At 45.1% G+C, this 12,187-nt stretch overlaps 1 protein-coding gene across 19 annotated transcripts in view; it reads left to right on the top strand.

Annotated features, from left to right (window-relative positions):
- Positions 1–10,997, top strand: part of LOC147606550 (transcription factor EMB1444-like) — a 76,839-nt gene extending 65,842 nt beyond the window's left edge. For 7 of the 19 annotated variants that reach the window (XM_086792126.1, XM_086792133.1, XM_086792123.1 and 4 more), the window contains 3 exons: positions 9,132–9,233; positions 9,333–9,458; positions 9,622–10,997. In XM_086792126.1, coding sequence (XP_086648252.1) covers positions 9,132–9,233; positions 9,333–9,458; positions 9,622–9,744 — 351 coding nt within the window. In that variant the 3' untranslated portion in view covers positions 9,745–10,997. The remainder of the gene's footprint in view (positions 1–9,131; positions 9,234–9,332; positions 9,459–9,621) is intronic. The other 12 variants (XM_086792121.1, XM_086792134.1, XM_086792124.1 and 9 more) reach the window with 2 other exon arrangements.
- Positions 10,998–12,187: the final 1,190 nt, after the last annotated feature.

Below are 12,187 nucleotides of genomic sequence, written 5' to 3'. Positions count from 1 at the left end.
ATGCTCATTGGTCCGTGTCTCCCTACGAGTACCGCCAACAAGAGGAGTCTCTAGATGGCTGTTCTGTAATGTCCTCAAATACCATCTAGGTATATGTCTGAGTTGTGGAGCCTGTTGCCCCATATTTGGCTCAACTTCTGGCTCAATTTCCTGCTGAATTTCTGCACCACCTTCATGATTAGCTGGCTGTCCTGCACCCTCATGGGTTGGATCACCAACTATGGAATGAAACTCAATAGGTAGTAGACCTTCAAACACATCATTTTCAGCCTGATTTGCATCATAACTAGCCATGGATAATTCTGATTTTTCATCAAAAATCACATCCCGACTAGTGAATATCTTCTTGGACAGTGGGTCATATAACCGGTAGCCCTTGCTCTCACGGCTATACCCAACAAAAATACATTTCGTGGCTTTATCATCCAACTTCCTCCTCAACTCTTTGGGTATGTGTGCATATGCAAGACCCAAAAGTACGAAAATGTGATACCGAAGGCTTGCGGCCATGCCAAGCCTCAAAAGGAGTAATGGAAACCAATGCCTTTGTGGGACATCGATTCAAAATATGACAAGCACACATAACAGCTTCCACCCAAAAGATATGTGGTAGCTTCTTTGCCTTTAACATACATCTGGCCATCTCCATGAGTGACCGATTCTTCTGCAACCCCATTCTGCTGTGGAGTATAAGGAGTAGTATACTGATGTTTGATACCTCTACTCTCAAGAAAGGAATTCAACATGTGTGACACATATTCCCCCCCTCGGTCAGAACGGAGAGTCTTAACCTTGCATCTTGACTCTGTTTCAGCAAGTGCTACAAAGGCCAAAAATGCATCATATACCTGTGATTTCTGTGTCAACGGATAGACCCAGCATATACGAGAGAAGTCATCAGTAAATGTAGCAAAATAGAAGCAACCTCCTAATGACTTCGTCTGCATGGGACCACAAAGATCACTGTGTATAAGCTGCAACTTTGCAGTTGCTCGTAGAGCCTGATCACGTGGAAAGGAAAACCGATGCATTTTTCCCAAAATACATCCTTCACATATGTGATCTGGAGGCTTCTCCATAAGAGGTAGGTCTGTCAACATGTTATGTCGTTGCATAAGCATAGGACTACCAAAGTTTACATGCCCCATGCGAGCATGCCATAACTCCGCATCAACCATAGCTGGAGTAAGAGTGAATGCATTATAAGCAGACTGATCCACTGGCTGAAATGCATCCAACTGATAAAGTCCATGACATAATGTACCAGTAAGCATCACAGTATAAATTTGGTAACCACCTTGGAACCAAACGACTAAAAAGTTACAAATTGTAATCTAATTTAGATTGATGATTACCATTTGGTAACTTTGCACTAGTAAAAAATTACCAAATGATAACTCACCTTTTAAGAAAAATTACCATTAGGGTTTTTCTATAAGCCTATATGATGCATGCTTAACAAGGCTCAAATTGATAACTTGAGGCTCACCAAGTAGAAATCACTATAATATCTTGCTATTTTTTCCAAGTTCTCTCAATAAACTGATAGAAATAGCTTTAATTTTTTGAAACTCATACAACATCTAGCATGTAGGAAAGAAATGAAGAGATCTTTGGAAACTTTAAGATCTAGAAAATTATCAAATTGTAACTCAAAATTTGAAATATGTTACCAATGGTAATTTTATGAAAATCTCAAATTTATACTATGGTAAGCATCAAGGTCAAAGCATTAGTTTTGTCTCTGACCATGCATTTGTCATCATCAAAGTTGACTTGCATACCACACTGTGCTAAAGAAGAAATGGACAATAGATTCTTCTTTATCCCTGGTACATATAAGGCATCTGTAAGGCGAAGAATAGAGCCATCAATGGCTGTGAGCTGAATCTCCCCAATGCCACGAACTGGATATGAAGCATTATTGGCACACTGAACGGTCTTGCCAACAGGGGCAGGGCATACATTACAAAACAGATCCCTGCGAGATGTAATATGCTTTGAAGCACCACTATCAAAGTACTGTGACATGTGAAGGATGAAGACCGTAGTAATCACAACCTTAGTCTACACTTAACTGCACTTAATGATGTTTAAGAGGCAAACAGATATACAAAGAGATAGACAAGTATGTGTCAATGCAGTGCAGCTATATTAAATGAATGAATGCGGTTACAATGAGATCCAAATGGATCTGTACTGCTGAATATGCTGACTATGTGCTGGGAATGCGGGCTGAACTGCTGTCCACTCTTTCCCTTGTCTCTTGGGAAGGAAACACTGAAGGGAGGCTTTGGAACAGAAGCTGAATGCTAACCTGATAATGAAACGCAGCACTGATGGGCTGGACTGAACTGAATGGGGCTGCGTTTGCTGCAGCTGAATGCTGATGAAGATGCGTTACTGATGAAGATGCTGATGGGATGCGTTAACTGATGATGAGGGCTGATGCTGGTATGCTGAAACGCCAACTGTTCCTGAGGAGGATGCGCTTCACTGCTGAGCCCCTGATGACTGAATGGATGAGGCTGCCATACTGAATGGAGAGGCTGTGCTATTTATATGGGTGAAAGGCTGCTGGTCGGCCAGATGCTGTAGTCGGCCAGATGCATAACTCCCATAAAATACCATAATACCATAAATGGTAGTCGGCTGCCCCAAAAATGCATAAAAATGCCTGATAAATGCTGGTAAAAATACCTGATGAATCTGTGATGCTAATGATGCCATAATGATGCCATGTCACTGTACACCTGACTGGTGTGCACGTGACATTCCCCGCTGCTAAACTGTTGCTGGGTGGATACCTGGCAACCTTCGACTCTTCTGCGATCCTTCTCCTCCGAACCACTGCCCCCTTCTGTTTTCTGCTGGGACTGAGGCCGTCTGCAGGAGTGAGATCCTTGAGCCAAGACTCTATGTACTGCGGGAACTGAATGGCAAATACCTGAGTCACCCCTGACCTGCCTGTGGAAACCTTTCACCTACCATCTCCGTCGCACCTGAAGCTCTGAACCTCCTGAGGCGATGTTGGAGCAAACTTCCGTCTTCTGTGGAAGAGAAACTCCCTGCTGCCAGTTGAAGCCAAAACTTATGTGCTCCTTTGATGATGGATGTCCTTCTTCCCTGAGAGTTCATGGGTAACATGTATGCAGGACAGACTGCTAAGATGACTGCTATGATGATGACTATGCAAGCCATGTGCAACCCTATATGCTGTGCAAGAATGCAGATGGATGGGTTACTGATGCAGACCTAAGGGAAAATCCCTAAGGGTGGCTTGCAAAATTTTCAGAACTGGGTTTAACTGTGCGGAAGCGATAAAAATGATGACTGACTGAATGACTGCTGGAATGAACATGCTCTAAGGTTGGTTACCCTGTAACGCTCTGATACCAATGTGACATGTGAAGGATGAAGACCGTAGTAATCACAACCTTAGTCTACACTTAACTGCACTTAATGATGTTTAAGAGGCAAACAGATATACAAAGAGATAGACAATTATGTGTCAATGCAGTGCAGCTATATTAAATGAATGAATGCGGTTACAATGAGATCCAAATGGATCTGTAACTATGTGCTGGGAATGCGGGCTGAACTGCTGTCCACTCTTTCCCTTGTCTCCTGGGAAGGAAACACTGAAGGGAGGCTTTGGAACAGAAGCTGAATGCTAACCTGATAATGAAACGCAGCACTGATGGGCTGGACTGAACTGAATGGGGCTGCGTTTGCTGCAGATGAATGCTGATGAAGATGCGTTACTGATGAAGATGCTGATGGGATGCGTTAACTGATGATGAGGGCTGATGCTGGTATGCTGAAACGCCAACTGTTCCTGAGGAGGATGCGCTTCACTGCTGAGCCCCTGATGACTGAATGGATGAGGCTGCCATACTGAATGGAGAGGCTGTGCTATTTATATGGGTGAAAGGCTGCTGGTCGGCCAGATGCTGTAGTCGGCCAGATGCATAACTCCCATAAAATACCATAATACCATAAATGGTAGTTGGCTGCCCCAAAAATGCATAAAAATGCCTGATAAATGCTGGTAAAAATACCTGATGAATCTGTGATGCTAATGATGCCATAATGATGCCATGTCACTGTACACCTGACTGGTGTGCACGTGACAAATACCAAGTACATGCATGCTCAGTCACACTGAGTGCCTGTGAAGACCAAGAGGCATCATAACTGCATGTGTAGAAACAGTAATCCCTGTCTTCAGCAAAAGAAGCAGTCTCTGGAGGAGCTTTAGAGGCTTCATTTACAGACATCCCAGATTCCTTTGCCTTCTCTTTGACAATCCTCTTCCTACACTCTGTGATGTAGTGACCTGGCTTCTTACAGTAATGGCATTTGCCCTTCTTCTTGGGCTGTCCATCACCTTTCTTGGTGTCTTGAGATGAACCACCATCACCTGAATTCTGATTTGAACTCTTTGGCTGAGATTTGCCTTTCTCTTTTTGACCTGTCGTAAATGCTTGTTCAGCACTTGTGTTCATGTTCATATTCTTCCTGATTTGCTCTTCCTGTAACAAGAGAGCAACAAGTTCCTGATACTTAAGGGGCTCAACAGCATTCCTCATGCTAAGGTTCAAAGAGGTATGAAAAGCCAAGTAGGATCTTGGCAAAGAGTTTAAGATGGTGGACACAAGCTGTGTCTCAGGAATAATCTCATCCACATTGATGAGTTGGTCTCTCAAATCCTGCAGCTTGTTCAAGTGGCTAGACATATCATCTCCTTCATGCATCTTCTGATTTTCCAGCTCTCTTTTCAAAAATGAGATCTGTGCCTCATTACGAGCAGCATACATCTGCTCCAAAGTCACCCATGCATTCCGTGAAGAGCCAGCTGAACGAATATGAGGTATAATAGACCTTTGTACTGACAATGCAATAAGTGATAAGGCTTGTGCATCTTTGGCATCCCATGTCTTCTGAGCATTTGTTCTTTGAATAGGCAGTGGCCTACCTAGTGCCTGTACCTGTTGTTCTCTTCCACGAGCACCCCCTTGGGGAGGAGTCTCTGGAGCCAATGGACCTGGACGTGGTTCATCACCACTAACAAAATCCCAAAGACCTTTTGCCACGAGCACATTTCTTAGCTAGTTCATGCCATCCAACTTGTCTTCCTTAGACAAGTACGTGAACACATCACTCTGCTGTTGATTTGCCATTATGCCAATGCACAATTTTGTACCTGTGTATCAAAAAACCCAAAAGCAACAACCCTGAAAGCAACTGTACTCCACTGAATACAGCTTACCCAGATATGCTTGCACTCTCAATCCTCTGAATGTGCAACACAATGCACCACTGACTGTGCGTAGAGCAACAAAAATGGCTCACACAGTGCCAAAATGCCAAAAAATGCCCAAAATTACTGCACCCAAAACCTTGCAAAAGCCTGTAGAGATTTCTTTGCAAGAAATCTCCTTGTATCTGCCAGAAAATTTTCACAGAGAAAATGCCCTAATTTCAAAACATGTAAGGCTTACCAAAAATGTGATTTTGCATGTACAGGCGGCTGTAGGCTGTACAGTACAAGTGTACGGGACAGCGCAGGTACAGGTCGACTGCAGGTTGTACGGAACAGCAGTACGGAAACATGTCGACTGTACGGCGTCTGTACGGAGCTGCAAGTACACGCAGCAGGTACTGTACGGGAAACAGCTGTCGCCAGGTTTGTTGCAGGTATGCGCAGCAGGTGCTGCTGGTCGCTTGCAGGTACTGTACGGAGCTGCAGGTACTGGGCGACTGGTGAACCAGTACGGACAGAGAATACGAATCAGTATTGACACGCTTGTGGCGAACTGGTTGTACGGGTGACTGTGTACGGAGCAGTGCAGGGTACGGAACAGAACAGGTCGCTTGCAGGTACTGTACGGAGCTTGAGGTTTTGGGCGTGCAGCTGATGGCAAATGGCTAGGCGACGAACTGAGCAGGGCTGGTCGACCAATGTACGGAGCAGAGTACGGAACAGGACAAACGCCTGTACGGAGTGTACGGCTGAAGGCGACTGTCTGTACGTGGCTGCAGCTGAAGGCAACTAACTGTACGGGCAGTTGATGGCGACTGACTGAGTGGCTGCAGCTGAACTGAAGACAGGCGAACTGATGGCTATGGCTTGTACGGACAGCTAGGCTAACCTGCTCTGATACCAAATGTAGGGTTTCAGCTGTTAGGGTTAGGGTTTGGAAGGCACTTCAGCAGGAGGCGTGAGAGTGTGAGAGAGGAACACGACTGCTCTCGTGTATTGATTGTTGATAAAATGAAGTACAATAGCCACATAAAAGGATGTGACCTAATAGTGTGTTCACATGGTCCGGCCATAAATAGTGCTAGGTGGACCAAATCACTTATAAACCTTTATAAGTGAAACTAAGCTAAAACTGGGGGAAAAAACCTCCACTAACTGAAGTAAAAAAGTGTCCCAGTAACCTACTGATGATCACTAGCACTCCCCTGGGTGCATACACAGCATAAAACCAAACAATTACTACAGAGATCACTTCTTGAGACTCTCCAAGGATGGATTCTTTGAGATCCCGGGATACATTAGGATACACATGTCACATGGTGTGTGTATCACTATCGGCCAACTTAGGGTATCCTCCCACCGCCTTAGAGTATAGATTGGCAGAGCTGAGGATATCCCACATGAGGAGAGGACATGCACAGTATGCATCACAGGAGCAGTAGAGGATGAGGCCCATTATATGTTCAGTTGCCCGACTTTCTATGAGATGCGGGGGAGATTCCACTGCCTCTTTCGAGAGGGATTGAGACCAATACAGTTTGAGGATCAGAGGTGCTTGGGCATGTACTTGATGGAGCTCAGACGACACAGGGATGCAGTGTTGAGGCAGCATGCTGAGAGGCAGCCCCGCCTCCGACAACACACCTCACAGAGAGCCATCACATATTTCTTTGTGGTACACACATCCACATTGGAATCCACTGCCCACAACAGTTCCTCTACTATGACATTCCAACCCACCCATACCCACGCAATAGTTCCATGTCCCAGAAGAGTTCTTAGTGAGAGAGCTTGATCCATTCTGTGAGCCAGACGTCCCCGACCCAAAGCATTAGGACCCTTCACCACACAGAGACGGTTTTGTGAGGTTCTCTGCCGACATGACACGCTTCCATTACAGAGGCTGGACATTCACTCCACCATCAGATCGGTTCTAGCCGAGGCTGATATCGTCATTAACTGATCACATCATATCTCACACTACACATGATCATCTGTTGATTACATGTACATGTTGTCATTTTACTTTTTCTTTTAGTTTTCCATGGCTTAGTATATCCATGGTACCATTGTATTACTTTTGGTCTCATAGGCCCTTGGGGTCTTCCGTAGACAAGAGGCACCCAACGCACTCTTGCTACCTCTTAGGATCCACGCAAAAGGTAAGCAGTGGATGTAGCTGTTGCGAGGTTTTTTTACCATGACCATATTACTTTCAATGTAGCAAGGTCTCCCAACTTCCAAGAAATGGTTTGCCTCATTGCTGAGTTGGGCCTACCTATACTCTCCCCTCCTCGGAGTGGCTTTGGACCACCCTTATGCTACAGGAGAAAGAAGCCATTGATCTTGCCATGCAAAATGTCAAAGAAGGTTAGCAAAAGAATGGTGTCTCCGTCATCAGTGATGGATGAAGCGATAGCCACTCTTGTTCTATCTATGGCATTATGGCCTACTCTCGGGGCAATGCATTCTTTTTGTCTTCCCATGATGCTTCTCCAACATGCAAATCTTTAGATGTCATTGTGGAGGAGTGGGCAGAAACAATCGAGCAAGTTGGTGCTACAGGCGTCCTCCAAGTCATCGGCGATGGAGAGAACTCAAATCAAGTAGCACGTGAAAAGCTTTTGACAAGGTACTTACACATCACATTCACTTCATGCATTGCACATGGATTGAATAATCTCTTGAAGGACATTGATGCCCTTCCTTGGGTTGCTCCGTGCATAGCACAGGGTAAAGAGATTTTTAGCTTCATTACATGGCACCAATTCATTCTATCCGAATTCAAGAGGTCTTCAAACAAGGACCTGCTCAAATATTCTGAAATCCGCTTCACCTACAATTTTCTCATGGTGGAGAGGTTGATCGAGGTGCACAATGTTCTCAAGCAGATAGTGGTGAGCGATGAGTGGAACAATTTGCCAACCTCTCACAAAGCACAAGGAAGAGCATGCTACAGCCATATCATGGATGACAGCTTATGGGGTGAAGTGAAGCATGTTGTCGACATCACCAAGCCTATCATCCACATGCTCCGAATTGTGGATAGCAGAAAGCCATGCATTGGCAAGGTGTACAAAGGCATTGACAAGATGGTGGAGCGTATCAAGGAGCTGGAAGTAGATGAACACAAGCGAGAGTAATTGTGAAAACTATGTTAGGACATGTGGGATCAATATCATTAAAATATGCATGCGGCTGCATTTGTGCTAGATCGGAAGTTCTAGGGCAATGGACAAGAGAGGGATAATGAAGCCTCTGAAGGTTGGGATCTTATTCTTGCGAGATTGGTTCCAGATGTTGTGGTACGTAGAGGAATTAGAAGCCAGCTTTCCTTGTATAGGAGCAAAGCTAGAAAGTTTGGTTCTGCAGATGCGCAAGCGGACATGACACATGTGGGAGGTCCTCTTTGGTGGGAGAATTATGGAGGAACAACTCCAAATCTTCAACGTCTTGCCATCCGCATTCTTAATCAGAATGCAAGTTCCTCTCCTATTGAGCAACTATGGAATGTCTTTAGCCATGTTGCCTCAAAGGAGAGGAACCGCTTGTTAACAACTAGAACAAATGATTTGGTGTATGTGGCAGCCAACTTGTGCCTTTTGGCTCAAGTTGCAAGCGGTAATCTTGACAATGAGAGCGTCATATCCATGAAGGGAGTTTCGGATTCAGATTCTGATGAGCTTCTTAATTATTAGGGTCATCAGGGTCTCACTGGCACAGCCTGAGGCTTTAAATCTATTTGGGAATTCAGAAAGCAGGCTATGTTACAGTACTTGAACTATGCTGATAATTTTGACAGTGCTACTAAGTTGTGTTGCCTATCATTGCTCATTGAACAATGATACAATGTTGTTTTCCGCAGGAGGATCTAGAAAGTGGTGCAAGCTGGGCTTTAGATCTAGGTGGTCAGGAGTGCCCCATAATTGTGAAGGACCTTAATCAGCCACGTCAGATGCTTGTGGAGGTGAGCATAACAAAGTCTCTGAACTTTTTGTAAAGGAATGATGTTCATAAATCCTGCTTTGAGACTAGCTCAATATTGATTTGCTAAGCATGGATACAGATAATGTTCGAGGAGAGGGGCCTATTCTTAGAGATAGCAGACATCATTCGAAACTTAGGACTCACAATCCTGAAAGGTGTCATGGAGTCTCAGAATGACAAGATTTGGGCAAAATTTTTTGTTGAGGTGGGTGGCTCCGGTTCTCATCTTTGCAGGTGGTAGCTATACACAAATGCCCTTTGTTTGTAGAGCTTGGTGTTGTCCTGTTGCCCTTTGTTCGTAGAGCTTGGTGTTGTCCTGTTGCTGGGCCTACTCTTTGCTTTTCAACATCAACGTTGCTTAAATGCAGGCTAATAGGGATGTTCAGCGAGTTGACGTTTTGGAGTCGCTGATACGATTGCACCTTGATAACAACAGCAGCAGCTCAGCAATGACTATGGCCAGCCAGTCTGCTCCAATAAGATCTCAATGATTGGTTGACAGTAGCAGCTCTCAAACAATTTGTGGTATTAAACAATCATATTATTCTACCTAATCTTCTATTAAAGATTGTGACAGGTCCAGGTCACATCCTTGCTGGAAGTGAGTCTTTGTTTGGCATCTGAGCCTAAGTCCCTTTACACAGCAGCCCATGAAACTCGAACAGGTGGCCTATGGATGGGCTTGATTGCCCGTTCATGAGCAGCCACTTCCCACCAGTTTTCAGATCGCTTGACAGCAGGGATGGGCAGGGTCCATGCGTTAGGGGCCTAATTTTGGCCTGTTTGTTTATAGCAGGTCAACCAGAAGATGCAGACGAGCTTATTTGTACAAAGATGTGAATACTGCAGTGAGCATGTCTTCAATGAGGTTGCTGTTCTGTATGAGGTTATGTGAGTGGATTGCCAAGATTGCACTCTGCTTCCTTGCTTTAGCTAAAGGTGACGGAGGCTGGAGTTTGTCATGATGCCCATGCCACAGACTAGATGATATCACTCTGCATGTCTATTGGGAGGCTTTTCAACGGGTTTGCACCGGCGTCTCTTTTGAACAGCTTCCCTAGTTGCACAGAGCTGAGGGCATAATAGATGTAAGGCTTGAAATCTGGTGGATGCATCAATATACTTAGGACCACCTTGGATATCAACTTTTTGGTTGGGGTTTACCTTGTACAAAAGTTTTAACGCTATGGTGCATCAGTTCACACCTGCCTAGCTCTTCTCTTGTAGTCCCCCAAGAGAATTTGAGCAAAGAGATTTGTGGGCACATCAAGATAGAATTCAATCTCAAAAAAATGGATTAAAGATGGAGGGAGTAAAGGGGCCCTTCAAATTTGAATAGACGGATTATCTAAAGGGTGAAATATAAAAGATGAATTCGATTGATTCTTATTCGTAGTTGGGACGCAGGGATAGATATTTCCTCCTCCAAGAACTGTACGTATGTAATGTAGGAGAAGGTTTTTGAAGCCACACTCTGGGATAAAGACTATCATCAAAATTGAAGCCATGTACTTCATATTTATAACACAAATGCTAAAGGGTTGAAATTCTCGAGCAATCAAAAACTAAAAAGGGTACAAGGTTGTGTACAATATAGGAGATTGCTCGAGCACAAGTGAAAGGGTGTGAAAGTTTCAGAAACTCCCGAGTTAGACAGTTGAGAAGTTTCTCATGATAGATGGACCCCTTTTTTTATACAAACATAAGCCAGTAGACCCTTATTATTTAACTTATTTTTTGACCATGAAGCTTCACAAGTTGACTAGTAGGCTATGTTTCCTTTTTTTTCAATGTTTCTTTGTCTCAGAGCTTAATGGTCTTAATGTCTCTTAGGTCATTCTGGTCTCTAGAAGACATTAATGCAGCTCTCTCTCTCTCTCTCTCTCTCTCTCTCTCTCTTTCTCTCTCTCTTTCATTATTATTATTGAGTACATCTTTTCCAACACTCTTGAGCTTCATACGTTTTCTCTCTCTTGCAGCGTTGTGTGTGTGTGTGTGTGTGTGTGTGTGTCTGCGTGCAGGCTTCTTCCCCCATACCCAACACAAACACACTCGCACACTCTCTCCCCCTCTCTCTCACACACCCTCTCTCTTCCTCCCTGAAGGCTCTCATAGGCCATTTTTTTGCTGTTCGCTGCCCCCTCTCCCGCCTCTGTTCGCTTCGCTGTTTGCTGCCCTCTTTCCCACCTCTCTTGTCTCTGTTTGCTTCGTTGTTCGCCGCCCTCGCTCCCACCTCTCTCACTGTTCGCTTCGCTGTTTCGCCGCCCTCTTTCCCGCCTTTGTTCGCTTCACTGCTCGCCTCACTGTTCGCCGCCCTCTCTCTCGCCTGGGCTGGCTCGCTATGCTGGCCCGTTCCTTTGCCTCCCTCTTCCCGCCCACCCTTCCTCAGGCCCCCAAGGCAGCAACATAACTCTCTCTCTCTCTCTCTCTCTCTCTCTCTCTCTCTCTCTCTCTGCCTTGCCTGTGGGAAGTGCTGCAGAGTAAGCTCGAGGAATGGCTCCGAGTCAAGAGAAGCTCGAGGCCCTCGAGACGACAATGAAGGCACTAATCAAGGAGAACAAGGCGGCCTATGGGACATCAGCTATGGAGGATCCAGATTCACAGATACACATAGCAGTTTGGAACTGCAATGGAGCACTTTGGACACATCCTGGGAGGATGGAGGAGGTCATGGAGGGACGGGACATCATACTACTTACAGAGACGCACCAGAGCCCAGAGAGGGGGCTACCAAAAGTAGAGGGCTATCAGTGGGAGTTTACATAAGGGGGACCACACGACAGAGCACATCGAGAGGATCTGGAGGTATAGCGGTACTCTTCAAGCGAGAGCTACAGGAGCGCCTACAGGTGGTAGCACGTGACCAGGAGGCTAGATACATGTGGATTAGACTGCAGCTCTCAGCAGACAGGGTGTTATACATTGCTCTATGCT

Source organism: Cibotium barometz, chromosome 57 (genome assembly GCF_041138505.1).
Source record: "Cibotium barometz isolate CiBa-2024 chromosome 57, ASM4113850v1, whole genome shotgun sequence".
Classification (NCBI taxonomy): Eukaryota; Viridiplantae; Streptophyta; class Polypodiopsida; order Cyatheales; family Cibotiaceae; genus Cibotium; species Cibotium barometz.
Note: the sequence above shows the minus strand (reverse complement) of the source record. Positions and strands in the feature narration are given on the sequence as shown.